Raw genomic sequence first — 25,244 nt, 5'->3', positions numbered from 1 at the left:
CCTATAAGGTATATCTGTACATCAAACCATGATATCCACATTAACTATAAAAAATGCGGGGCTGGAGAGATAGCATGGAGGTAAGGCATTTGCCTTTCATGCAGGAGGTCATCGGTTCGAATCCCAGCATCCCATATGGTCCCACCCTGGCCTGCCAGGAGCAATTTCTGAGCATGAAGCCAGGAGTAACCCCCTGAGCACTGCTGGGTGTGACCCAAAAAACTACCAAAAAAAAAAAAAACTATAAAAAATGCAATATAAATGTTTCTGATGAATAACCTCAAAAACTAGAAAACACATCAAAGGCACAAAAAGTGGATTTCTAGCTCAAATATAGAGGAAAATGTCAATTTGAAATATAACTATATGAGAAAGGAAAGAATGGTACGGGGGTTGGGGGGGGGCGAAGGGGGATCCCTCCAAATTTTCCTCTCCTATATCTTTAAATTTCCAGAAAAAGAGAAAGCTACGAGATTCTGCAAACTTATGGTCCAAAGACTGCAGAACAAACATCTCCCTCTAGGCTGTGGTCACAAGATGGGATCTGTAAGTGGTAAATCTGTTTGTGACTTTAAATAAGCCAGAGTCACTAAAAATAAAACTGAAGATCTATAGTTTGCAGTGCTGTTCATTATGTATATTTCAAGACATTGAACTGACTCCCACTGAACTGCTGAAAAACAGTTCCGAACAAGAACCCAGTACTAGAATGGGAATAGAAACCCTAGTGTGTATTAATTCCAAGAGACCTCAATTTAACCAACTTTATGCTGTTCTGTGAATCATAAACATTTTGTGCATTCATAAGCTGATAAAGAGCCCAGAGGGGCCGGAGAGGTAGCATGGGGGTAGGGTGTTTGCCTTGCATGCAGAAGGGTGGTTCAAAATCCCAGCATCCCATATGGTCCCCCAAGCCTGTCAGGAGTGATTTCTGAGCACAGAACCAGGAGTAATCCCTGAGTATTGCCAGGTGTGGCCCAAAAACCAATCAATTAATAAACTGCTTTTTAAAAAATTAAAATATCTATAAAAGCATCATTTTATATGAAGTTGTTATAGACTTGATTAGATTCAACTAGAGATGAAACTATTGTAATGTAAATTTAAAGATAATTTAGAGGGCCAGAGTGATAGCACAGCAGGTAGGGTTCTTCCCTTGCATGCAGCCCACCAGGATTCAATCCCAGCATCCCTATGGACCCTGAGCCTGCCAGGAGCAATTTCTTCTTATTTCTTTTTATAAGGTATTATAAAATTAATGTAAAAACACATGCCTTTGGTGGTGGGATTGGCCCTAATTCATTGTATGTCTGAAACCCAACTATGAAGGACATTGTAGTGCACAACGGTTTCAATAAAATAAAATTTTAAAAATGTAAGTTAAACTTTTTTTTTTTTTTTTTTGGTTTTGGGTCACACCCAGCGGTGCTCAGGGGTTTACTCCTGTCAGGCACGGGGGACCATATGGGACCACTGGGATTTGAACAAACCTCCCTTAGGTCCTGGATCGGCTGCTTGCAAGGTAAACACTGCTGTGCTATCTCTCCAGGCCCAAACTTCTTTTTTTTATTTTTATTATTTTTTTTTTTTTTTTGGGTTTTTGGGCCACACCCGTTTGACGCTCAGGGGTACTCTGCCCCCTGGCTATGAGCTCAGAAATTCGCCCCTGGCTTGGGGAGACCATATGGGACGTGGGGGATCGAACGAGGTCAGTCCTACGCTAGCGCTTGATAAGGCAGACAACTTACCTCTAGCGCCCACCTTCCCGGCCCCTATTTTTATTATTTTTAGTTAAACTTTTTTTTTTAAAGTGGGCCTGGAGAGATAGCACAGCGGCATTTGCCTTGCAAGCAGCTCCGATCAGGACAAAGGTGGTTGGTTGGAATCCTGGTGTCCCATATGGTCCCCGTGCCTTGCCAGGAGCTATTTCTGAGCAGACCAGCCAGAAGTAACCCTGAGCACCGCTGGGTGTGGCCCAAAAACCAAAAAAAAAAAAAAAAACAAAGAGTTAATGACATCGGGATGGAGAGATAGCCTGGAGGTGCGGTGGTTTTGCTTACATCCCAGAAAAGATGGGGGTTTCTAATCCCAGCATCCCATATGGTTCCCCCGTGCCTACCAGGGGCGATTTCTGAGCACAGACCCCAGGAGTAACCCCGGAGCACCTGCCCAGTGTGACCCACACCCAAAAAAAAAGTTAAGGGCATCATAGTATCTAATTTCATAAATAATACCATGAATTAGATAATACATTCTAAAATTTTAGTTAAAAATACATTGTCTTGGGGCTGGAGGCAACAGCGCAGCGGTAGGGCGTTTGCCTTGCACGTGGGCTGATCGGAGGACGGATCTGGGTTCGATCCCCCAACATCCCATATGGTCCCCTAAGCCAAGAGTGATTTCTGAGTGTATAGCCAGGAGTAACCCCTGAGCATCACTGGCTGTGGCCCAAAAAGCAAAACGATAAAAAACTGCCTTATTAAACAGACAAGCTTATTGTAAAAGCAAAAAAAATTTGGTTATATCTTTTCATTCTTTCATTTCCTTTCACTGTAAGGGGCTTCCAAGCAATGCTCAGAAGGTCAGGGTGGCTTTAATTCTGGTGGTGGTTAATCAGGACATGACACAATTCACCCACTCTAGTGGAACTGGGCTTTCATCAAGATCACACCTGATGTGCTTTGAGTGGAGAAAATGTGGTTCCAAAGATTGAATCTAGGTCCTGGCATGTTAGACATGTGCTCCCTGACCATCACCTCTCCAGACCCTCTATATTTCAGGTTTGTTTTCTTTTTCCACATTTTTTGTGTCAATACTATTTCTTTAAACAATAATATATACTTTTTATTTAGTTGGGACTGTTTGTATGTGCTCAGTGTATTGAAGGAGGTAGTAACATACTATTGGTTACTTTCCTATCCATTTTCATCTTTGATACTTCTTCCCAGGAGCAATTTCTGAGTGCAGGAATAACCCCCTAAGTGCTGTCACTGTGTGGCCCAAATAAATAAATAAATAAATAAATAAATAAGACTGGGTTACCATGAAACAGATGTTCTGATGAAAACATTTTAAGTTACTTTATTAAAGTCATAATGTTGAGAGGAGACAAATATCAGATAAGAACTGAACAGGCTCATAAATTTAGTCCCATGACCTACCAACTTCACCACTAAAAAGCAAAAAAAGGGAAAATAAATATAAAGCAAAGAGGCTAGAGTAATAGTACAGTGGGTAGGATGCTTGCTTGCATACAATTAGACCTGAGTTCAATCTCCAGCACCCCATAAAGTCTCCTGAGCCCACAGGAGTGATCTGAGAGCAAAACCAGAGGAAAAACCCTGACAGGTGTGCCCCAAATATTTCTTTAAAGGAAAAAAATATTACAGTACAAATTTCAAAAACATAGCCACGTTAATAAGCAACTTACTATAAAAATCTCTAAATCAATACCAGTTTGGTTGTACATGTAGAAAACCTGCTTTTCATACCTCCAACCCAGGAGTCAATCCCTGACATTTCACATGCCTCATTAGGAGTGATTCCAGGGCCAGAGACAGCACAACCTAGAGAAAAAAAAAAAAAAACAAAAAAACACCAGACTTCGAAAGCCCCCACATCACATTCCAGAGCTCTTTTCATAGCAACCACTCTGGGGCTAGACATAGGACAGCACAAGGCCAAGCTTGATTGATTCCCAGCATCACATATGGTCCGTCCACCACGACCTGCAGAAGTGACCCCAAGTGCAGAGCCAGGAGTAAGCCCTAAGCACTGCCTTGTGGGGCCCAAAACATGAAAGGCTATTCTGAGCAATATATAGTCACTCAGCACTGTGGAGAGTGATCCTGAATGCAGAGACAAGAGAAAGCTCCGGGAAGTTGAGTTGAAAAGAACATGTTTCACATGTAGGAGATCTGGGAAGACCTGATCTCAATTCTGGGCACCCTAGCACTGCATGGTTATGGTCCCTGAAGCTCCCCTGGGGAATGACCACAAAACACAACTGAGAATAACCCTGGAGCAACACAAGTGTGATCCAAAACTCAAAAGAGAAAATATTATGGGGCAGATTCAATCCTTAGCACCCATATGGTCCCCCCAGCACTGTCAAGAAGGATCCTTGAGTGCAGAACCAGCAGTAACCACAAAACACTGCTGGCTATGGCCAAAAAAAAAAAAAAAAAAAAAAGACAATTACTTGGGACCAGAGTACAGATAGTACAGGGGTTAAAGCACTTGGCCCCAGTATCACCGAGTGACCCAACAACAGAGCTGGGAGGAGTCCAGAAAGCTCAATGACTGCTGGTACAATATGAACATAGACGCACCATCCTGGGTGGCTAATGTTCAGTTCAGGTCAGGGTAGAAAGAATAATGTGCTTGCTCTGCATGCAGCTAACCTGGGTTCGATTCCTGGCACCCCATATGGTCCAGCTGAGCATCAGCACTTGTAACCCCTAAATAAGAAAGTCAGTAGTAAGCCATAAGCATAGTTGGGTATGGCCCAAAAACCAAAATAATGAAAAATTATAAAGTTCTTGCCCCCAGAGAGGTAAATAAGGTTAAGTAGCACTTCTAAACTGTACTGTCAAGACCAAGAATGAGGTTAAAAATATACTCTGAATAAACTCTTTCGGCTAGTTTGGGTTTACGGCTTAGTTGACTCATGCAGCTACCACCTGGTATGAAATGACAGGCCCATAGCAAGGAAAAACCCAGTCCTACATGAAAAACCTCATCAATGGATACAAAGACTAACCTAACCAAATTTAGGCAACCTTCACCTCAGCTCTTACCTTATATCCATCTTTCAAAATTATCTATGCAACTACAGAAAATCTCTAGCATACAAAATAAGACTACTGGGGGCAAAAAAGATAGTACAACAAGTTAGATGTTTGTCTTAGGCAGGCATGGATTGATCCCAGCACAGAACCACAAGTGACCCCTGAGCACAACTGGGTGTGGCCTAAAAACCAAAATGAAAACACTTAAAGTAAACAACTGTCCAATATCTGTAATAGCCTAAACTTCCATAATCAATCCATCCATACATCCTGAAAACTCAAAATGTTCACCTCAAATTCACCTACCCACCGAAATAAGATAGTGAGCACAACAAAGCCTGGAAATAACTTAAAAACATCAAAGAAATAAAATTAATTAGTGTGACAACAGAACATAAGGACACAAAGAAAGGAAATGATTAAATAAGAAAGCCTATTTAATCATCCTCCAGTCTATTTTGTTGTTTACTTCTAAGGATTATAGTACATTCAGAGTTAAAATGATAAGCATAGCTAGTGAAAACTGGCCATCCACCACGGCTAAAAGAAATACTCAGGGGCCGGGCGGTGGCGCTAGAGGTAAGGTGCCTGCCTTGCCTGCGCTAGCCTTGGATGGACCGCGGTTCGATCCCCCGGTGTCCCATATGGTCCCCCAAGCCAGGAGCGACTTCTGAGTGCATAGCCAGGAGTAACCCCTGAGCGTCACGGGTGTGGCCCAAAAAACAAAACAAACAAACAAAATCAAGAAATACTCAGGGGCCAGAGAGATAGCATGGAGGTAGGGCATATGCCATGCATGCAGAAGGATGGTGGTTCGATTCCTGGCATCCCAGATGGTCCCCCGAGCCTGCCAGGAACAACCTGAGTGCTGCTGTGACCCAAAAACCAAAAAAAAAAAAAGGAAATACTTAAAAGGGATCAGATAGTACTGCGGGTAGGGCAGTGCACCCAGTTCCCCTGAAGCCTGCCAGGAGTAATCCCACAGCACAGAATCAGGATTAAACCCTGAGCACAGGTGAGTGCAGGCCCCAAAACAAATAATGAAAAAAGGCATTATCTGTGTAATCATGTGCCTTCACTGTCTTCCATTTTATATATATATATGAAAAAAATTCCTTTGCAAAGAATTTGAAGCACTTAAGTTGTTTTGTTTTTGTTATGAAGCTCTCTGGCTCCATTCTTCAAAGAAATGTTGGTTTTAAAAAATATATATGAAACTGAGTACAGTAGGAGGGCACTTGCCTTGCATATGCAGACCCAGGTTAGATCACCACACTCCTTATGGGCCCCCAATCACTGCCAGGCATAATTCCTGAGAATTTACAAAAATTAACAACTCTGAGAGAGAATTAAAGACCTGAAAATTAATGGAGTGACCCAAAAACCAAAAGTAAAAAAAAAAAAAAAAAAAAAAAAGACGCATGAAAGTATTCTTAGCTTCCTGACGAAGTTATTTCTTCAATGGAGTCTCTCAGGGCATTCATTTCCTGCTGCAGCTCAACCCTGAGCACTGAGATTAGTTATCAGTAAGAGGTCTCTTCTCAGGAATGTCAGTAACGGGGCCCCAGCAAGTGGGGAGGACACTTGCCTGTGCAAGTGGCTAAACCAGGTTGATTCCCAGCATCTCCTAAGGTCCCCCCTCCAAGGACCATCAGGAGTGATTCCTGGGCACAGACAAGGCCAGGAGTGTGGCCCAAAGACAAAATGTTAAGATAAGCAATAAATAGGCAAAAAATAAAATAAAATAACAAGTCACAGGGTATCACTGCTCCTCAAATAAAAACATCCCAAATAGACTCCATTCTCCTAGGGCCTTTTTACTGTTGCATCAACTCTGAGATGCCACCTCAATTCTCGGGTCTTGGCCCCTCACAATCCATAAAAACCAACAACTCCTTTCCTTACGGGGAGGTAAGGCAAATGAGAAAATCTGGGTGTGCATCCTGTCCACGGCTTGAAGAAGCTTGTGTGTGGACCTCACCTAAAGTCACAATAGAATGTGGGGAGGGACACGCGCACTGGCTAAAAATAAACAAATAAATAAAGCAGTCTTCTCGCTGAGGCCTAACTGCTGAAGCCTAATGTACGCCTCGGTTTTTTTATTGTTTTTTAATTTATTTTTTGCTTTATTTGGGGAGGAGGGACAACAAATAATTTCAGCGAGGTTGGGAGGAGGTGGGGGGGGGGGCAGCTCACTCACTGGAAACTTCCCAGGGGAAGAAATGCAGTCTCACTACTCTAGGGAAGAAGCCTCCAGCCAGGGGGGCGCCGCGCTGTCTATCTAGCTACCACGCTGGGGGGAAAAAAAAAAGTGGCGCTGGGCTTCCGAACCCCCCCACCCCCCATCACTGCCAGCACTTTAAGTTCCTGCTGGTTCTCGGAAAAGACGCAAACTTGGGGCCTGGAGAGATAAGGGCAGCGGTAGGGCGTTTGCCTTGCATGCAGCTAAGACCGAGGGTGGTGGTGGTGGTAGTCGAATTCCGGCATTCCACAAGGTTCCCCCGTGCTTGCCAGGGGCGATTTCTGAGCGCAGAGTCCAGAGTAAACCCTCGAGCGCCGCTGGGTGTGAATCCCAAAAACCAAAAAGAAAAAAGAAAAAAAAAGAAGGGGGGCCGGCGAGGTGGCGCTAGAGGCAAGGTGTCTGCCTTGTAAGCGCTAGCCAAGGAAAGGACCACGGTTCGATCCCCCGGTGTCCCATATGGTCCGCCCAAGCCAGGGGCAATTTCTGAGCGTGTAGCCAGAAATAACCCCTGAGCATCAAACGGGTGTGACCCGAAAAACCAAAAAAAAAAAAAAAAAAAAAAAAAAAAAAGAAGGGCCAGAGAGCTGGCATGGAGGTAGGGTTTGCCTTGCATGCATGCAGAAGGACGGTAGTTCGAATCCCAGCATCCCATGTGGTCCCCCGTGCCTGCCAGGAGCGATTGCTGAGCACAGAGTCAGGAGTAACCCCCTAAGCAAAGCCGGGTGTGACCCAAAAACCAAAAAAAAGAAAAGAAAAAGAAAAGACCCAAATTTATGGGAAACACTCCCACCCACATACCCGGCTCTGCCCCCTCCCCAGCAAGTGTCAACTCCAGGTCTCCCTCGAGTGGGGGGTGGGGTGGGGGGTGGATAGGTGGGACACGACACACACTCCCCCCTCCCCGCCCGGGCAGGCAGAAACAACCACCTTCACCTTCACCTGCGATGCAACGCGATGCAATGCAACAACGCAATGCGAGAAATGCAACAGCGCAACGCAATGCAACAAATGCAATTGATAAATAAATGCAATGCCCTAAACCTTGGCGCCCCGTCACCCCAGAAATTAAAGACTTTTCTTTTTTTACGGGGCAGCGCTGGGTCGCTTTGGGAAAGGGGAAGAGTGGAGAAAGGCCAAGGTTCCAACCGAGGTGTGAGCCCCCCCGCTGCTAGGCCAAGAAGGAAGTCGCAGAGACGTAGACGGAGGGACGGCCGCCCCCACGCCCCCTGCCATCTGGGACCCCAACAACCCCCGAGCCCTTCCCGATGGGGGGAGGCCCGGGGCCTGAGGCCCAGGCGGCGGCGGCGGCGCGGGGACGGGAGCGAGCGGAGCCAGCCAGGCCTCCCGAGCACCTGCCTCCCTCCCTCCCTCCCTCCCTTCCTTCCTTGCTCCGTCCCGGGGTCGGGCTTGGCCGGGGGGCCCGGGTAGGGGGAGGCCCGGGCATGCGCGTGCGCGCGTGTGTGTGTGTGTGTGTGTTTCTGGGTCTTGGGCGCGCGCGGGGGCGAGGGGCGGGAAGCGGCCCGGAAGGGGAAGAACCCCGGGGAAGGGGCAGGGGAAGGGGAAGCGCAGCGGGGCCCCCCGGCCTCCCACACCCGCCCGGCCCCGGCCCCGGCTCTCCGTCCCCCCGTCGCCCTACTCACAACGGCATCGTCTCCCGCGCCGGCACCGCCCTGACAGTCGCTACTTCCCCCCCGCAAGCGCAACCGCCGCCGCGGCCGTGGCCGTCCTGGGCATGATCCGCTGAGGCGGGAGGGCGGCGGGTGGGGGGGGGCGGCCTGCCTCGGCCCTGGGTCCGACCCCCGCACTCCCGCGCCCCGCGCTCCCGCTCCCGCCGCTTTCAAGCGCTTCTCCTCCTCCTCCTCCTTTCCCTCCGTCCTAACATGGCGCCCGAGCGCTACCACAGCAACGTTCTAGAACCGCTGACGCCGCCACGCACGGCGCGCACGCGTCTGCGCAGGCGCGGCCGTACGCGCAGGCGCACTCGCAGCTGTGGGGGCGCCGCGTGGACTCCTGGGAAATGTAGTTTGGCGGCGGCAGTCCTGTGGGCCCGGGCGAACTACTTCCGGTCTGGCGTCTGGCCGCGCTTCCCCTAGGATGCAAGCGGGAGAGATTAACTAGAGCGTGATGAGGCCGGTGGAGCAGCTGGGATTTGAGGCGGCTTCTCTTCTTCTGCTCGGTTTTGGGGGGTTCTGTTCTGGTTTGGATGGTGCCTGGAGTGCAGATGCTTTATATACGGGCCGCCCCGGGGATCTCGGCGACGGCGATTTAGAATGAAACCGACCCCCAACACTCACACACACACACACACACACACACACACACACACACACACACACACACACACACACACACACACACACACACACACACCCGGCAGCCTCCATGAGACTGCTAAGCCCGGGTCTGTGTGCTCTTGCACTCGCCCCGTGATCGACGCGCCTTGCACCTCTACACGCCGCGCGGGACAGTTGCTCCGTTCCACGGGGTCCCCTTGATGACGGGAAGGAGAGCCCAAGGAATCCCACGTGGGGAAACCCCAAGTTCTAAATTCTCCTGGCGCTGATGCGGCCATGGGGAGTGTCAGGACCTTGGCCTGAGCGGTCCCCTTGTCTCCCCACCACCACCCTGTCCTTGGGGATGCTGAACTGCCACCCTGGTTTTTTGGTCCAGCGCATTTTTGATTCTGGGTACACACGCACACCTGGAGATGTTGGAAAGAGGGAACCTCCAAAGAGCCCACACACACACACACCTGGAAATGTTGGAAAGGAGATGTTGGAAGGGGGGAACCTCCAAAGAGCCCATAGGTACACACCACACACACACACACACACACACACACACACACACACACACACACACACACACACACCTGGAGATGTTGGAAAGGGGAAACCTCCGAACCTCCAAAGAACCCCACCCTGTGAACCTGTGTACCATTTGCCGGGCTGCCGGGCTGCAGTGTTTGCCTTGCAAGCAGTCGATCCAGGACTGGTTGGTTCGAATCCCGGCGTCCCATAAGGCCCCCCTGTGCCTGCCAGGAGCTATTTCTGAGCAGATAACCGGGAGTAACCCCTGAGCACCAGAGGTGACCCCGTCCACAAGCCCCAGAGTAGCCACAGCACAGCCGGTCCCCAGGCCCTGAGACCTGACTTCTAAGAAATTAGGAGGTAAAGGACCAAAGAAAATAAAGACCTCTTCTTGGGGCCAGAGCAATATAGCACAGCAGAGATGACATTTGCCTTGCACACAGCCAAACCAGGTTAGATACTCAGCATCCTAGACGGTTCCCCGAGCCTGCCAGGAATAATTTCTGAGCACAGAGCCAGGAGTAACCCCTGAGCACAGCTGGGTGTGGCACAAAAACAAAAAATATCTTACAGCAGGGATTCCCAGTTAGGAGGGTCAGGCTGCAGAAGACTGGAGTGCTTATTATGTGGCTTTTGTTTTGCTTTCAATTCACACCCCTATGCTCAAGGGCTACTCCTTGCTCTGTATTCAATTGCTCTGGGGACGTATTTGGAGAATCACAGGGGGATCAAACTCAGACTCGCCATCTATGAACTCAAATTTTTGAGCCATTTATCTTGCTCAGGCCGATTTTGAAGAGCAGGTGAACCTTCCAAAAAGGCCATTGGATCCTGTTTCAGGACTCATATTAAAGCCCAAGGATATAACTGGAGAGGCCAGAGCATTAGTAGAGCTGGTGAGGCTTTTGCTTTGAATGCATCTGACCTGAGTTTGATCTTTTTTTTTTTTTTTTTTTTGTGGTTTTTGGATCACACCGGCAGTGCTCAGGGGTTATTCCTGGCTCCAGACTCAGAAATTGCTCCTGGCAGGCACGGGGGACCAAATGGGACGCCCGGGATTTGAACCGATGACCTCCTGCATGAAAGGCAAATGCCTTACCTCCATGCTATCTCTCCGGCCCCGAGTTTGATCTTCTAACCACTATATGATCCTCCAAGCCCACACCAAAATGACCCTGAGCACTGCTGAGTATGGCAAAAAACAAACAAAAACAAAAATCAAGGATAAAATCGGAGCCAAAGGAAATTGAGAGGGAAAAAAGACAGCACAGTGGAGAGGCATTTGCTTTCCATGCGGATGACTTGGGTTCGATCCTTGGTATCCATTATGGTTCCTTTAGCACTGCCAGGAGTGATTCCTGAGTTCAGAGCTAGAAGTAAGTCCTGAGCACTGTTAGGTGTTAAACAACCCCCACCAAAAACAAACAAACAAACAAACAAACAAAAAAAACCAAGGAAGTGAAGAATGAGCTAAGCCAATGGCCAGTACAATGGCTGACTGTTCATGTTGTCATTGTGTCATCTTTATGTTGCCTGCTCACTGCCTCCTGCTGCTGCCCCTTTGCTGCGGCAATGGTATTCCCCAGTTTTTGCACTCTGCCAGCTGCTCAAAGGGGAAGAAGCCCTTTCTGCTTATTTAGGAGTTATTCAGGTTGCAATTTTTTATCTCTTTTTTTTTTGGGGGGGGGGTCACACTCTGCAGCACTTAAGGGTTATTCTGCACTCAGAAATACTCCTGACAGGCTCAGGGGACCACACAGGATGCTGGGGATCGAACTTGGGTCAGTTCCAGGTTGGCCACATGCAAGGCAAATGAGCTATCACTGTGTAATCACTCCGGCCAGAGGTTGCATTTTCTATATGCTGTCAAGAAAGGTGTGGCCCCAAAAAGTAACTATAAGATGATACCCAGCTGTCAACCCAAAATAAAGGCATTCCCCCATCTTCCTCTTTCCAATAAATCTCTTCCTTTGATATGTAAAAGCCCACCTGGTTCTTACTCCACCCTCTGAGTTGGGTTTGGGACTCTCAAGTAGTGCACAGGACATATGGATGCAGTCTTGCTTCATCCTGGAGGGGCCAGTTACTCTATACCAGGGGTCTCAAACTCAATTTACCTGGGGGCCGCAGGAGGTAAAGTCGGGGTGATCTTTTTTTTTTAGGGGGGGGTGATCCTTGAGTGCAAAGTCAGTAGTAAGCCTTGAACATTTGGGGGTGTGACCCAAACAACTAAAACAAAACAAAAAAAGATTCCTCTAGGGCAGGGCCACAAAATGTTGTACGGAGGGCCACAAATGGCCCGTGGGCCACGAGTTTGAGACCCCTGCTACTGAGGGGCCTCTCAGGCCACACCCAGAAATGTTTGAGGAATCTTGTATGGAGGACCAACCCATGGTGGATGAATCTGGCACTTGAACCCCTACACTATCTCTCCTGTCCCTCTCCTTGGTAAATATTTTATTTATTATAATCCTTGCTAAAATCCAACTTGTGAAGGTTAGGACTCCATTGTCCTAACAACCCTGAGCTCAGAACAGTGCCCTGTTTAGTTCGGGTTGATACTTAAAAATTAAGTCACTTCTGATGCTTTAAAGATTATTCCAATTTGCCCCACATTGCCATGTGATTTGTTTCCATTTAGTAGATAATCCGGCAGAAAGCAGATAGTGATTCTCTGAATCAGTGTGAGCAGCTGTAACAAAACACCACAGAAAATCTCACAGTTTAAGATGCTGGGAAGGTCCAGTTCAACTTGGCCCTTTGCTGGTGAGGCGGCACGCTGGCAGGTAGACCAGGTGGACAGGACCCTCCTCACTACATGCTGGCAGGCTCTCCAGGGCTCTCCCCTTGAGGACACTAATCCCAATGGGTCAGCACGCCCACAGTCTAACCTCATTTACCTCTAATTACTTCCTGAGGGACACCTGGGACAGTCACCTGGGGCCATAGCAATAGAACATGGGTTAGGCATTTGCTTTGCAATTGACCGATGCAGGTTTCATTCCCGGCTTCCAATATATGTATGGTTCCCCTGGGACCAAATGTATGTATGGTTCTCCTAGAATTCCATATATGTAGGGTTCCCCTGGCATCCCATATATGTATGGTTCCCCCAACAACCCTATAGTAATTGCTGAGTGCAGAGCACCTCCAAGTGTACCCCACCCCTAAAAAAAAATGCCTCACCTGGACGGAGGGAATGTTAGGACTTCTACTATGAATTTGGGGGCATACAGTGATCATATCAGATTAATTTGACAAAAGCAAAAACCTAAATGCCAGAGCTAAGTACAGACTTGCATGATCAAACCTCGACCCAGCTTTGATCCCAGCATCCTATGTGGTCACCTGAGTGCCGCCAAGTGTAATTCCTGAATGTAGAGCCAGGGGTAACTCCTGACCATTGCCAGGTATGACCCCAAACTAAGAATAGTTGGGGGAAAAAACTAAGGGCTGGAGCAATAGTACATCTGGGAAGGTGTTTGTCATACACAAGGTCAACCTGAGTTTTATTCCTGACATCCCATAAGCTCCCTTGAGCTTGCCAGGAGTGCTATCTGAGCACAGAGCCAGGAGTAACACCTGAGCACCACTGGGTGTGGCCCAAAACCAAGCCAAAACAAACAAACAAAAAACTATCATTCTGTGAAATTCTGGGAATTACTAAATATTTTATGTTTTGAGAACTAGAAATTTAGGAATGATTATAGAGTGTGTGTCCATATTGCAAATTAAGTTTATTAGAAAGATGAGGCAACTTGTTCATTAAGTTCAAATATGAGACTTATTCATATGGTTACAAGACTTTAGATTAAGGGACTATTTTACCATTCTCACTTGGGTTTATGATACTGGCCCCCAACCAGCCAGAAAGCAATCCCCTCTGTTTCACTGGGACTCAAAGCAGGCCACTCTCATTTATTCCCATACCCAACACCATCAGGACGAGATCTCTAACACCACAGGTGAATCCATTAGCTTACCTATCAGAATACCTATCAGAATACTATACTTATAAGAATACCTATCAGAATAATATATGGCCTGGCTTCCTTCATTCTAACTCACTTCAATATGCTGAAGACTGTGGGACTCAGATTAAGACAGTTCATCCCAGCTCCCAGCACAGAGATAACTTATCAGTTCACTGTCAAACATTGCTCTGGTGACCCAGTGACTTGTTACCAAACTTTTTCTGCTAATGATTCCTTAAAATGTTTGTTTACAGCAAGGAAGGCAAAGCAGCTTTCATGGGTATCTTCCCAACGGCCGTGTTAAATCCCTCTCTATCTCTGCCAGGGTTGGACATGAGCCTCCAAGTTTCACTTAGTTTCTGGGTTGTTCTTGAAGAGATACTCAGCCTATGGTGATGGAAACAATAAAAAAAAGACAAGTCAACAATTTTGGGGAGGCAAGATGCTGATCAGTCACATAACTGTAAACAAGTTAATGTTTATCATTGAAAAGCAAAACTGGGGCCTGGAGAGATAGCACAGCGGTGTTTGCCTTGCAAGCAGCCGATCCAGGACCAAAGGTGGTTGGTTCGAATCCCGGTGTCTTATATGGTCCCCCGTGCCTGCCAGGAGCTATTTCTGAGCAGACAGCCAGGAGTAACCCCTGAGCACCACCGGGTGTGACCCCCCCCCAAAAAAAAAAGAAAGAAAAAAGAAAAGAAAAAATACAGTGCCCAGAGTGATAATATAATCAGTAGGGTGTTTACGTTACAGACAGCCATCCTGGGTTTGATCCCTGACATCCCATGTTTCTCAAGCCCCACAGGGAATGATCCCTGAGCACAGAGCCAGATGTTTCCCTCCACCCTTCCCCTTCCCCTTCCTCTCCCTTCCCTTTCCTTTCCTTTCCTTTTTTTATTTTGGCCACACTTGGCAGTGCTTAAGGGTTTCTCCAGGCTCTGTGATCAGCAATCATTGTTAGCAGGCTCAGAGCACCATATGCGATGCCAGAAATTGAATCCAGGTAGGCTGCAAGCATGGCAAGCACCATACCTACCATGTTATGACCCTGGTCCCATCCTTGGTATTTCTTTTTTTTTGGGGGGGGGGGCACAGCCTGTGATGCTAAGGGGCTAATCCTACTCTACACTCAGAAATTGCTCCAGCAGTCTCAAGGAACCCACGGGATGCTGAGGATTGAACCTGGGTCGGTCCTAGGTTGGCCACATGCAAGGCAAACACCCTACTGCTATGCTATACTTCAGCCCCCTAGTATTTCTTGTGGTCCAAAATATACCACTAGGATTGATCCCTGAATGCAGAGTCAGGTATAAACCCCGAAGAAATGCAACTTAAATATCCCACCAGAAAATCCACAGGATCTTCAGGTCTGGCCCTACAGCACTCATTTAGGCCCTGGATCAGCGTGGGCATCACGTAGGTCATTAAGTAGTTTCGAAGGGGCAAGGACTGGGCCTCCAGCAGCTCTCTCTCCTCTCTCTTCACTTCCTCCAGTCGTTTGCTCTGTGAAAAGAACGTCTGGGAGTGAAGCGAATAGAACAGCAAAACTCTAGGGGCGCAGCAGAGTCCATAGTCCTGAAAATATTCACCATCAGTGACCAAGATGGGATTTCCCTGGCCCAAGAAAGAGCACAGTAGGAAAGGCATTCATCTTGCACACAGCTGACCCTATTTAATTCCCAGCATCCTACATGGTCCTCTACAACCTTCCAGAAGTGATGCCTAAGTACAGAGAAAAGAGTGACCCCTGAGTGTCACCTAGTGTGTCCCCTAAAACAAACAAATTAGATGGGGTTTCCTTAGCAGAGAACAACTGACAAGGATATTATTACAATTGTCCGGGGGACAGATCTGGGGCCTGGAGGTAGCAGGGAGGATATTATAGTGGGCAGGGATTTGCCTTATATACCACCCACCTAGGTTCCCCAAACCCCACCAGAGTGACCCTTGAGCACTGACCCAGAAAGTCAGCCCTGAGCACAGCCTTATAAAAAAAATATAGATAGGGGCCGGGCGGTGGCGCTGGAGGTAAGGTGCCTGCCTTGCCTGCGCTAGCCTAGGACGGACCGCGGTTCGATCCCCCGGCATCCCATATGGTCCCCCAAGAAGCCAGGAGCAACTTCTGAGCGCATAGCCAGGAGTAACCCCTGAGCGTCACAGGGTGTGGCCCAAAAACCAAAAAAAAAAAAAAAATATAGATAGATAGATATAGATATAGTGTTGGGGCTGGAGTGATAGCAAAGCAGGTAGGGCATTTTCCTTCCATGCAGCTGACTGGGTTTGATTCCTGGGATCTCATATGATCCATTAAGCATGCCAGGAGTAATTCCTGCATACAGGAGCCTGAGTGCTGCTGGATGTGCCCCCCCAAAAAAAAACAAAACAAAACAAAACATTGTGTGTGTGTGTGTGTGTGTGTGTGTGTGTGTGTGTGTGTGTGTGTGTGTGTGTACACAAACAACCCTGGTTTGATTCCTGGCACCACCCCGGCACTGGTCTCAGGAATGATCTCTGAACTCAGAGTAAATCCTGAGCACACTGGGTATGATTCCAAAATAAATGCCTGCTGTTGCTTAGAAAATAATAAATTGGGGCCCGGAGAGATAGCACTGCTGCGTTTGCCATGCAAGCAGCCGATCCAGGACCAAAGGTGGTTGGTTCAAATCCCGGTGTCCCATATGGTCCCCCGTGCTTGCCAGGAGCTATTTCTGAGCAGAGAGCCAGAAGTGACCCCTGAGCACTGCCGGGTGTGGCCCAAAAAAACAAAAAACAAACAAAAAATAATAATAAATTAGATCCAACAAATAGAAAACAATAATGATAATAATCGGGCTAGAGCAATAGCATAGTGGAGAGGGCGTTTGTCTTGCACGCAGCTGACCCAGGCTCAATTCCTAGCATCCCATTTGGTCCCCTGAGCCTGGCAGGAATGATTTTGAGCACAAAGCCAGGAGTAACCCCTAAGTGCTGCCAGATGTAGCCCCAAAACAAAAACAAACAAATAGAAATAATTATAATGAATCCTGGGGCTAGAGCAGTAGTGCAGGAGTAGAGTGCTTGCCTTGCAAGAGTCTAACCTGATATTGATTCCTGGCATTCTATATGGTTCTTTGAGCCCTGATTCCTGAACACAGAGCCAAGAGGAAACCCTAAGCACCATCAAGGATAATCTGGAGATAGGCAGAGCCCCTATCTGATCCTGCCAGGCCATGTCTGGGAGCTGCTTCCAAGAAAATGAAAATTATAAAAAAGAATATGAAAATATTAACAGGAAAAGCACCACCCACCAGGCTTATTTTATGGCCATGTTCGTTCCAAGAGCCGAGCTCTGAGGCCCACACAACCCATCTATAACTGAGACAATCCAGAAAGATGCTTGTTGGGCAGTGGGATGCTTTTCTGCCGGGATCAAGATGACTTGTGAGCATTCCCCAAAAAGGAAGCAGCTTGAGGAATACAGGAAGTGAAATAGAGAAAGACTAATGTTGGCCGATTTCACTCCTGGGTACTTTCTAAGCACAGAGAATCGGTGAGCAGGAACTGGAAATAAGGCTCCGCAGGCTGAGGCTAAGGCTGAGGCCCAGATCACCAGCACTGCACATGCTGAGCATCCCTGTCACCACCGGGCGTAGCCCCCAAGATAAATCAAATTAAGATCAAATTAAAATATGCGGATCAGAGATACAGATAGGACATTTGCCATGTCTGGACTGGCCTTAATTCAATCTCCCCACCATCCTATATGATGCTCTGAACTTGACAGGACTAATCCCCCGTGTCCTCCAATGAAAAAGCAAATAAATAAGAAGTAAATCTCTTGTTTTGTTTTTTGTGTTTTTTTCGGGGGGGGGGTCACACCTGGCAGCACTCAGGGGTTACTCCTAGCTCTATGCTCAGAAATCGCTCCTAGCAGGCATGGGGGACCAAATGGGATGCCAGGATTCGAACCATCGTCCTTCTGCATGCAAAGCAAATGCACTACCTCTATTCTATCTCTCTGGCCCAGAAGTAAATCTCTTATGAGAAAAATCTACAGGATCCTTCAATCTGACCTTAGGGAATTCTTACAGTCCCCCACATGGGGGACTCTCCCCTGAGCACTGTGGGGAAAGGCTTGGAGCAGAGCCCCTAGGGGTGCCCCTGAGCACTGTCAGGCATGGCTTATGTAAACAAAAGCAAATCAAAAATTTGCCCCTTAAATTGATAAATAAACAAGGGGCCAGCACAGTGGCACAAGGGTTAAGGCATCTGCCTTTCCCGCGCTAGTCCAGGACGGACTGCAGTTCGATCCACCGGCGTACCATATGGTCCCCCAAGCCAGGAGCGATTTTTGAGTGCATAGCCAGTTGTAACCCCTGAGCATCATCAGGTGTGGACCAAAAAAATTGGTAAGTAGACAAAAAGAAATTAATAAACCAGTAGACACCGATGACTTACCCCAGGCTAGCTGATGGGAAGGGGAGAGAAATGGAGGGAAAGGCAGAGAGAAATGAAGACTGGAGGGGCCAGAGAGATAACACAGTGGGAAGGGCATTTATCTTGCATGAGGCCGACTCTGGTTTAATCCCCAGCATCCCATATGGTACCCTGAGCACATCAGGGTATAGCCCCAAAGTGTCCCCCCATCTCACACACACACACACACACACACACACACACACACACACACACACACACACGGCCTGAAGAATGTTGCCAAATTAAAAATAAAAATATTTATCTAGTCTTTTTTCTTCTTGGTTTTTGGGCTACACCCAGAGGTACTTAGGGGTTACTCCTGTTCTGCACACATATCACCCCTGATCGTACCCAGGTCTATTCCAGGTTGGTAGCATGCATAGCAAACACCCTACCACTGTGCTATCATTTTTCTTATCTTTAATAAGATCTTATTGTCTTTAAATTATATGATTATTTTTCATATTTTGCCAGTTTTGTTTGTTTTAATTAGATTTTATGTGGATTTATGAAATTTTATTTTAGGAAGCTAGGCGATCCCTGATGCTGGGGGTGTGCTACTCCCAGCCCTGTGCCTCAGCCCTGAACTCTCCCTCTGCCTGAGGTACTAGAGGGGAGCTATGATGGTTCAAAGGCCAGAGCAGGTCCAGGGTCCTTGGTCCATCACACAGCTGCCCTGTCCCCCAGCCTTGATGGGAAAATACCCCAAAATGATGGCCTGGACTCTGAGTGCTCAGAGTGGGATTCCAGAATTGAGATGGCCAGAGCCAAGGGGACCGCAAAGGGCAAAGGGCAGCACAGGACCATTGCAGAGCTGCAAGAGCATAGCAGTGACAGTACCTAAACTTGGAAAAAGGCTTGAGCACCAATGTGACCCCAGACACCAAAACACTCGCGGATGTAGAGGTGGAAGTGTCAGCTTCAACGGTCCCTGGCCCCTTCTGAGTCACACATGCACACTCACACACGGACACCCGTGGGCATGGATGTGTGCACCCTCATACACTCACACATGTACACACAACCACATACATGCACACTCACCTACACATATGTCCCCACATTCATTCACATTCACATACATACATGTACACATGTGTATCCTCACCTACATGAATTCTCCCCAACACGTGTACTCGCATGCACAGGTGTGCATTCACCTCTCCACACATGTCTATACCTCATTCACATGCACACTTATATACATGAACAAATCTTTGCACATGTGCGTGCTCACCCACATGTCACACATGTACCCTCACCCACATGCGCTCTCACACACATGCACCCATCCACACATGTACACAGCTTCTCTCTCACTCAACACTCAGACAAGTGCACAATCCCACATAACCTGCACTCTCACCCATGAACACTTATTGCATATGAAGACACCTAAGAAATTAAGAAGTTTAGGGGGGCCCAGAAAGATAGCACAGCGGCGTTTGCCTTGCAGTCAGCCGATCCAGGACCAAAGGTGGTTGGTTCGAATCCCGGCGTCCCATATGGTCTCCCGTGCCTGCCAGGAGCTATTTCTCTGTTTGTTTGTTTTTTTTGTTTTTGGGCCACACCCGTTTGACGTTCAGGGGTTACTCCTGGCTATGCGCTCAGAAATCGCCCCTGGTTTGGGGGACCATATGGGACGCCGGGGGATCGAACTGCAGTCCATCCTACGCTAGCGCTTGCAAGGCAGACACCTTACCTCTAGCGCCACCTTCCCGGCCCCAAAAGTTTCTCTTTTTTTTTTTTTTGGTTTTGCCAGGAGCTATTTCTGAGCAGACAGCCAGGAGTAACCCCTGAGCACCACCGGATGTGGCCCAAAAACCAAAAAAAAAAAAAAAGAAGAAGTTTAGGGGCCGGAGCATTAGCATAGGCCGTGATGGCAAACCTATGGCACACGAAGGCCTTGCAGCTGGCACGCAGGAAGGTCCACAATTAAATATGCGGCATGTGCCACATATTTTTTAGATACTAAAATCTTGTTATTAAGGTTTAATTGACGTGCTGGCACTTTTGAGAAAATTCTTTTTGGTTTTGTGTGACAGTTTGGGCACTCGGGCTCAAAAAGGTTAGCCATTAATGATCTATAGAAAGTAACCAGAGGGATAGCATGGAGGCAGGTGTTTGCCTTGTATGCAGAAGGACGGTGGTTCGAATCTCGATATCCCCCCATATGGTCCCCTGAGCCTGCCAGGAGCGATTTCTGAGTGTAGAGCCAGGAGTAACCACTGAGCTCTGCCGGGTGTGACCCAAAAACCAAAAAAAAAAAATAAGGGGGGGGCAGAGTAGTAGCACAACAGTAGGGTGTTTGCACGCAGCTGACCCAGGAAGGACCCAGGTTTATCCCAGCATCCCATATGGCACCCTGAGCCTGTCAGGAGCAATTTCTGAGCACAGAGCCAGGAATAACCCCTGAGCACTACTGAGTGTGGCCCAAAAACCAAAGAGGGAGAGGGAGGGAGAGGGAAGGGGGGAGAGAGAGAGAGAGAGAGAAAGAGAGAGAGACAGAGACAGAGAGAGAGAAAGATGATCTAAGGACTCTTAATTTAAATTGCTTGACCACTGGCATCAGCAAAGAATGCTTTGCAGATGGGTGTCCTGTACTCACCCATCTACCTGCCATCTCCCCAGGAAATCAATCCACAAAGACCTGGCATTCTCTTCCTTTCACACACCTATTTTGAGATGTAAAGACCCATTCAGGCTTGGTTAGCTTTACATAGGTACTTTTGTTTGCCCTTCCTCTCATATGGATTTACATTGAACAATAAATATCATATATCTAGCTTCCAGTTTTCCCTGGAAAAGAAGTGGGTTCAGGTGGACTCTTAGCGGTCCTCAGGCTTCCCCACTCCCTCCGTACTCCAGCGGGGAGGTGCATGGGAAGGAGGGCTGGCAGATATCTGGCTTCCAGTTTCCTCTCTGATTCTGGAGGCCAGCTCTTGCCAGGTATGGGGTTTGGGGAGGCCCCATGCCGGAGGCCTTCTCCCTCGCCTGGGAGTGCTGGGAGGCTTGGCAGGACACCCTCTGGGTGTCAGTCCAGGTGGACTCTATAGGGGTCATAATGGGAATGCGCTTTGGGAGGAGGACAGGCTGTTGCAGCACTGGTTTATGTTGGAACAGTCACTGGAAATTTTTTTCCTTGGTCTCCATTTCCAAAACCGTGTGGGGGCTAATACCCCCACGCGTATAATATATATTGATAGTATTATATGCATATAGTTTATATATGCATAATATCCATCTTGTATTGTGACCTTGATACTGCCCTACAAAGCTCATTTCTAATTGTTTACTGCCTCAGTCCCAACCATTATTTCCCCCCCATTTACCCATGTAAGTGCAGCTCATGACATGAAGCTCACCACATAGTGTGATGAGTGCAGTTAGAGCAACAACTACACTGAAAACTATCATAACAATGTGAATGAATGAGGGAAATAGAAAGCCTGTCTCGAGTACAGGTGTGGATGGGGTGGGGAGGAGGGAGATCTGGGAAATTGGTGGTGGTAATCTTGCACTGGTGAAGGGGGGGGTGTTCTTTATATGACTGTAATCATCCAACTACAATCATATTTGTAATCACGGTGTTTAAATAAAGATTAAAAAAATAAATATCATGGGGCCCGGAGAGATAGCACAGCGGCGTTTGCCTTGCAAGCAGCCGATCCAAGACCAAAGGTGATTGGTTCGAATCCTGGTGTCCCACATGGTCCCCCGTGCCTGCCAGGAGCTATTTCTGAGCAGACAGCCAGGAGTAACCCCTGAGCACCACCGGGTATGGCCCAAAAACCAAAAATAAATAAATAAATAAATAAATATCATAAGAGGAGAATATTGGGGGTCTCAGTCCATAAGGCTGAAAGTCCCCTGACCCCTATATTATGTCTGTCTAATTTCCCTTCTTTTGGTTTTTGGTCACACTCAGTGATGCTCAGGGATTACTGCTGGCTCTGTGCTCCTGACAGGCTGGGGAGATCATATGGGATGCCGGGATGGAACCTGGGTGTGCTGCATGCAAGGCAAGTGCCTCCCTGCTGTGCTATCACTGTGCCATCACTCCAGACTAATGTCAGTCTTTCTTTTCCATTTTTTTTTTTTTTTAGCCACATCAGGTGGCACTCAGGGATTAGTCCTGGCTCTGTGCTCAGGCTGTGCTCAGAAATCACTCCTGGTGAGTTCGGGTGACCATATGAGACACAGGTTGGCCACGCTCAAGGTAAATGCCCTATGTCAGTGTTTTGTTTTGTTTGTTTTTTGTTTTTTGGGTCACACCCAGCAGCTCTCAGGGGTTACTCCTGGTTCTGAACTCAGAAGTCATTCCTGGCAGGTACGGGGGGCCATATGGGATGCCAGGATTCGAACTGGGGTCCGTCCTGTGTTGGCCGCGTGCAAGGCAAATGCCTTATTGCTGTGCTATCGCTTCGGCCCCTGTCAGTCTTTTCCTAAGACTTACATTGCTGCTGCTCCAGCCCATTCACCTGGGCTGGACTCTAGCAAACACGCACAATCCCCCACAACCTGCGCTCTCACCCATGAACACTCTCACACGTGTCTACAACACCCCACAGCCCCCCTTGGGGTACCCTCCTCTGTGGCCTCACCCACTCCTCCCTGCGCGCCTGCTTCTCCTCCATCTCCAGGGCCTCCTTGCGCATCTTCTCTGCAGCCTCCGCTGCCTCCTTGGCCCGCTGAGCCTCTGCAGCCCTGCGCTCCTCCTCTTCCTTTTCCTCCTCCGTCAGGCCATAGTTGCGAGGCTCTCCGATCTCTTTGATGAGCTGTTTGATCACGAGCTTGTTCTGGGGGTCTTCCAGTTTCCCTATATCTTTAATACCAGGAGAGAGGAAGAAGCTGGCACACTTACATGCAGTCTCCATGCTACAGTCTTCACCACTTGCAACTCTGAGAAGCAATGATTAGCCACAGACTGTTTCTCTTCTCCTGCCTGTAAGGAACATCTTGTCTTGGAGCAGGAGCTATAGTACAGTGGGGAGGGCATTTGCCTTGCATGTGGCCAACCCGGGTTCAATCCCCAGCATCTCATATGGCCCCTGAGCACCACCAGGAATAACCCCTGAGCAACATCTGGTGTGGTCTCAAAACCAAAATAAACAAAAAGGAAAAGAACTTCTTGTCTTGGTGCAGGAGTGATAGTCCAAGCAAGCCTGGATGTTTGCCTAGCAGCTGACTGGGATTTGATCCCTGACATCCTATAAGAGCACCACTAAAAATGATCTCTGAGCACAGAGTCAGGAATAAACCCCCCCCCTTAGTGCCTCTGGGTGTGGCCCCAAAATAAAACAAACAAAAAAATTTTTTTTACTTTTGGGTCAAACCCGGTGACGTTCAGTGGTTACTCCTGGCTGTGCACTCAGAAATCGCCCCTGGCTTGGGGGACCATATGGGATGCCAGGGGATCAAACGCGGTTCATCCTAGGCTAGCACTGGCAAGGCAGATACCTTACTGCTACCGCTCCGGCCCCACAATCAAAAATGTTAACACAAATGAGTCAATGTCTCTGAGGAGCAGTTATCTCCTCATTCCCCAAAACCTTGAATCCTGGAACAAAAGGAGGAGATGGTATCCTACAGCTTCTCAAGGCCCCCTCTAACAGCCCACTCTCCTCTGGCCTGGTGACCCGAAACCTCAGTCACAGCCCCCAAGTTGCTTTCTTTCTTCTTTTTGCTTTGTTTTATTTTTGTTTGGGAGCCACACCAAGTGGTGCTCAGGGTTACTCCTGGCTCTGTGCTCAGAAATCACTCCTGGTGGGATGTCAGGAATCAAACCCAGGTCAGCCCGTGTGCAAGATAAATGCCCTCCCTGCTGTGCTATCACTCGAGGACCCCCAGTTGCTTTCTTACCTATGTGGATGGGGTGGAGCTCAAGTTCATCAAAGTAGTTCAGGACAGTCTCATCCTCGGTATTGATGTCCCGGTAGGTGCCCAGTGCTCGGAGGAAGCGGTCCTGAGTGTAGTGGGTTCCCACCACCAAGCTCTCGGGCAGGTTGATCACTCGGTCCTTCAGGAACTCATCAGAGGCATCCAGCAAGCAGACGAATTCTGGGAGAAGCATGTGTGCCCCGAGTGAGCACAGTGACAGGGAGGCCACACCCCACTGCTCCATAGCCACATGTTACCCAGGAATGTGCAGAGGCCTCCTGCCGTCTTTCAGGAGAAGACAGAAGCAACCAACCCAGGTTCAATCCCAGGCATCCCATATGGTCCCACAGAGCCTACCAGCCAGGAGCAATTCTAAATGCAGAACCAGGTATAACCCCTGAGGGCCACCAGGTGTGGCCCAAAAGCCAAAAAAAAAAAAAAAATAAATGATGAAAGCAACTGTTTCTTCAGCTTCTAATACTGGCTCAAAGAATAGTTGTCATTTGGGGAGGTTCCCTAGCAGTGCTTAGGGGTCCCAGGGGCTACTCTGAGAGACATGGGTCAGTATTGCCAAACTGAGGGTTGCCAGGACCATCCCACACCAACCATACTTAGCACCACTCCAGAGAACATGTGGTACCAGGTACATGCCAGGAACACAGCCCAATTGCTAGCCCCTAAAGTAGGTATTTGTTAAGTGAGTGAATGCTTTAAGCACAGATCAACAAAATAACATACTAGGCCAGTTTTGATTCCATGATGTTCAGGGAAGGATGGAGGTATTGATGGCAGATCAGTCAATATCAAGACTTAAGATGAGACTAGCCAGGGGCCAGGGCTATAGTATAGCCTTGGATGCTGCACACCCAGGTTTTGTCCTTGATACCCCATGAGGCCCTTCTATCCCAGCACACTAGGAGTGATCTCTGAGTACAGAGCTAGAAGTAAGCCCTGAACACTGCTGGGTGTGGTTAAATATTTAGAGTGGGAAAGGGAGAAAGAGAAAGATATAGAGACACATATAGAGAGAGAGTAAGTGAGGAGGAGGAGGAGGAGGACAATGACCTAGCCCTGAAGTAGTCTAAAAGCA

General features: G+C 48.1%; 2 protein-coding genes across 8 annotated transcripts in view; both read right to left on the bottom strand.

Annotated features, from left to right (window-relative positions):
- PAPOLA (poly(A) polymerase alpha) overlaps positions 1-8,933 on the bottom strand; it is a 70,833-nt gene extending 61,900 nt beyond the window's left edge. For all 4 annotated transcript variants that reach the window (XM_049769794.1, XM_049769796.1, XM_049769795.1 and 1 more), the window contains exon 1: positions 8,673-8,933. In XM_049769794.1, coding sequence (XP_049625751.1) covers positions 8,673-8,680 — 8 coding nt within the window. In that variant the 5' untranslated portion in view covers positions 8,681-8,933. The remainder of the gene's footprint in view (positions 1-8,672) is intronic.
- A 5,167-nt stretch (positions 8,934-14,100) lies between these two features.
- The window catches only part of AK7 (adenylate kinase 7), a 58,254-nt gene continuing 47,110 nt past the window's right edge, over positions 14,101-25,244 (bottom strand). For all 4 annotated transcript variants that reach the window (XM_049769804.1, XM_049769806.1, XM_049769808.1 and 1 more), the window contains 4 exons: positions 24,137-24,334; positions 22,879-23,099; positions 15,161-15,319; positions 14,101-14,203 (listed from right to left, as the gene is read on the bottom strand). In XM_049769804.1, the coding sequence (XP_049625761.1) occupies positions 14,165-14,203; positions 15,161-15,319; positions 22,879-23,099; positions 24,137-24,334 (617 nt within the window). In that variant the 3' untranslated portion in view covers positions 14,101-14,164. The remainder of the gene's footprint in view (positions 14,204-15,160; positions 15,320-22,878; positions 23,100-24,136; positions 24,335-25,244) is intronic.

This window comes from Suncus etruscus, chromosome 3, assembly GCF_024139225.1.
Source record: "Suncus etruscus isolate mSunEtr1 chromosome 3, mSunEtr1.pri.cur, whole genome shotgun sequence".
NCBI classification, from domain to species: Eukaryota; Metazoa; Chordata; class Mammalia; order Eulipotyphla; family Soricidae; genus Suncus; species Suncus etruscus.
Note: the sequence above shows the minus strand (reverse complement) of the source record. Positions and strands in the feature narration are given on the sequence as shown.